The sequence below is a fragment of the Triticum aestivum genome, chromosome 5B (genome assembly GCF_018294505.1).
Source record: "Triticum aestivum cultivar Chinese Spring chromosome 5B, IWGSC CS RefSeq v2.1, whole genome shotgun sequence".
In the NCBI taxonomy this organism is placed as follows: Eukaryota; Viridiplantae; Streptophyta; class Magnoliopsida; order Poales; family Poaceae; genus Triticum; species Triticum aestivum.
The window spans coordinates 108,384,368-108,386,983 of record NC_057807.1 but is presented as its reverse complement, the minus strand read 5'-3'; the positions used below and the strand labels follow the sequence as shown (position 1 = coordinate 108,386,983).

Below are 2,616 nucleotides of genomic sequence, written 5' to 3'. Positions count from 1 at the left end.
GTAGGATCGAAAGTATGTCTAGAAAAGGATGAGTAGACTAGTTGCCAAATTTAAATGACTCCATTTCCAATTTTACTTCTCGGTAGTTTTTACTCTAGCTAGCAAGTCACATAACGAGAAGTGCATCCCTGCACGCAGTGGCAGCTGCACGCAGCGCATCGACGGCTCGCACAGCGTCGCGATTGGTAGCAGTCAGACATGCTACTTGAAGTATAGAGGCCTGCTGGCGAGCGATATGTTGCGTATTGGTGTATTTGAAGTACCATGCACTGACACACCACTGTAGAACACTGTACGTGTGCAGGCGAGAAGACAAAATAGTACCGCTGCAGAGCACTATACATGTGCAGGCTTCGTCATCGCCACAACCTGCATCTTGCTTGCCTTCGCCGCCTTCCTGCTCGCCACGCCCATGTACAAACACCGCATGCCCGCCGGCACGCCGCTCAAGAGCCTCTGCCAGGTCGTCACTGCCGCGTACAAGAAGATCTACGTCAAGGTGCCCGCCGACGTCGAAGTTGGACACCTCTATGAGGTCAGCGACAAGATCGACTCGCCCCAGCCCAGGATTGCGCACACCAGCGACTTCAAGTTCCTCGACAAGGCGGCCAGTCGGACATGGAGGAGAGGCCGGAGGAGGCGACCTCATGGAAACTCTGCGCCGTGACTCAAGTGGAGGAGCTCAAGATCCTGCTCCGCCTGCTACCCGTCTGGATCACCAGCATCATTGTCTCATCGGCCTTCTCGCATATGAACACCACGTTCGTGCAACAGGGCAGCACCATGGACATGACCATCCTGTCGGTGCCGGTGCCCGCGGCGTCGCTGGCCTCCTTCGAGGTGATCTGCGTCCTGACATGGGCTTTCCTCTACAATCTACAACAAGGTGGTTGTGCCGGCGCTGAGGAGCTTCCCCTCGAGCGGCTACAGCAAGCCGTCGCAGCTGCAGCGGATGGGCGCCCGGCTACTCCTCATGACGCTCACCATGGCTGTGGTGGCGCTCGTGGAAACTAAGTGGAGGCGCGCATGCATGAACCACCGACAGGCGCAGAGAGAGCTGCGCACTGCCGTGCACGGCAGCGGCCACCCGGTCAAAAAAGGCGACCGACCCCACGCCAGAAGGCTGCCCCAAACCCGCACATGGCATAGCCAAAGTCCCACCGGTGCAGCCGTACACACAATTAATTACAGCGAGCCCCAATGACGCCGTAGATGAAACAGTAGTAAAAAGGGCCACCGTGCCCTGCGGTGCTGGTCCTTGTGTCAGCGTGGCCAGTAGTATTGATTGTATACGGCTAATGTATGCATCGATTGTGATTTTCCCACCTATTCTATGCACGCATCACCTCGGCGCAGCGGGCGGCTGGATATCTGCGTCCAGCTGCCGCTGCGTCCAGAACGGCCGCTCTCGTCACATAACACCCTACACATGCAATTTTAGAGTACAGGCAATGGAAAGTACATACTCCCTCCATCCCAAAATAAGTGTCTCAACTTTGTACTAACTTGTACTAGAGTTGAGACACTTATTTTGGAAGATTTATATTTAGAAACAGAGGAAGTATATTGCAAGTAATAGTAACGTAGCATCCATGCGCTGCTGCTGTGTTCTTCTCTTGTTTATATGATATTCACTTGTGTACAGAGATGGATAAATGAATACAGAGAGGAGAGAAGACAGATATTTTTGTGCCTGTGTGTACTCCCTGTCTCCCCTGTCCTGAATAACTTATCTTATATACATCCGTATCAAGACAAATGTAAGACAAGTAATTTGGGAAGGAGGTAATATGTGGAGGTAATATGTGTTAGGTGAGCATGGAGTTCATTCTCTATGAACTATTGTGATATCAGATGATCTTCTTGCTAGGCCTTTTGACACGTATGATGGCATGCTCGATTCATAGTCACAGGTTGCTTGATGTTTCAGGCTAGTAAGAAGTAAACGCACATCAGATGTGTGATCTCAAATGGAAAGCTCACACCCATGTTTTTTCAGGAGGGTACATGATAATATGATCAGGCAAATCCATTCTGGATCAACTAGCTTACATCAAAACTACTACGGGGAAGAAGATCTACGAAAATTCTTGTGTTGCGGTTCCAAAACACTGTTTTTCATCCTAGATGAGGTTCATGATAGTTCTGTTTATGAAATCTTCCGAGCAAGATTCTTCACTCCCGCACCTACACATTTTAGACTGACCGTGTTTGAGTTTGGGTCGGGCTTGATGATGAACTTGACATCAAGGAACTCCTTGATGTTTCGAAGTGATTCTATAGCGTGCGGTGTCAGCTGTCCCACGCGAACCTTTGACACATCAGGCGGGCATAGAGCGCACAGCATGAACAGAAGGCCCTGCAAATTGTTTACAAGAGAAACATCATGTGACTAACAGAAGAAGCATTTTGAAGCAAGATTCAGAAAGAGCCATAGAAGGAAAGGCAGACACGGTCTCAGACATTATCTTGCCAAAATGAACCAAGAACTAGGTTGGCAGAAGAACTTGCATAAAACGATCATTCTAACGGATCACATCCATGCATGCTATGTTCAGTTTGAATTTTTAATTCTTATCCAGCTTTCATGGGTGGCTTTCGAGTTAATACAATGGA

The 2,616-nt window shown here is 49.5% G+C and overlaps 2 protein-coding genes across 2 annotated transcripts in view; one reads left to right on the top strand and one right to left on the bottom strand.

The window, feature by feature from the left end:
- The first annotated feature begins 395 nt into the window (after positions 1–395).
- Positions 396–1,544, top strand: LOC123110666 (protein NRT1/ PTR FAMILY 8.2-like). Its single transcript, XM_044531250.1, has one exon. The coding sequence runs from the start codon at positions 619–621 to the stop codon at positions 1,012–1,014; it is 396 nt and encodes a 131-aa protein (XP_044387185.1). The 5' UTR covers positions 396–618; the 3' UTR covers positions 1,015–1,544.
- A 415-nt stretch (positions 1,545–1,959) lies between these two features.
- Positions 1,960–2,616, bottom strand: part of LOC123110665 (probable RNA 3'-terminal phosphate cyclase-like protein) — a 3,243-nt gene continuing 2,586 nt past the window's right edge. The window contains exon 6 of the mRNA XM_044531249.1: positions 1,960–2,359. Within this exon, the coding sequence (XP_044387184.1) occupies positions 2,150–2,359 (210 nt within the window). The 3' untranslated portion in view covers positions 1,960–2,149. The remainder of the gene's footprint in view (positions 2,360–2,616) is intronic.

What these genes read in the sequence shown, in the direction of transcription:
- LOC123110666 (XM_044531250.1), top strand. Translation starts at nt 619, where the DNA reads ATGGAGGAGAGGCCGGAGGAGGCGACCTCATGGAAACTCTGCGCCGTG.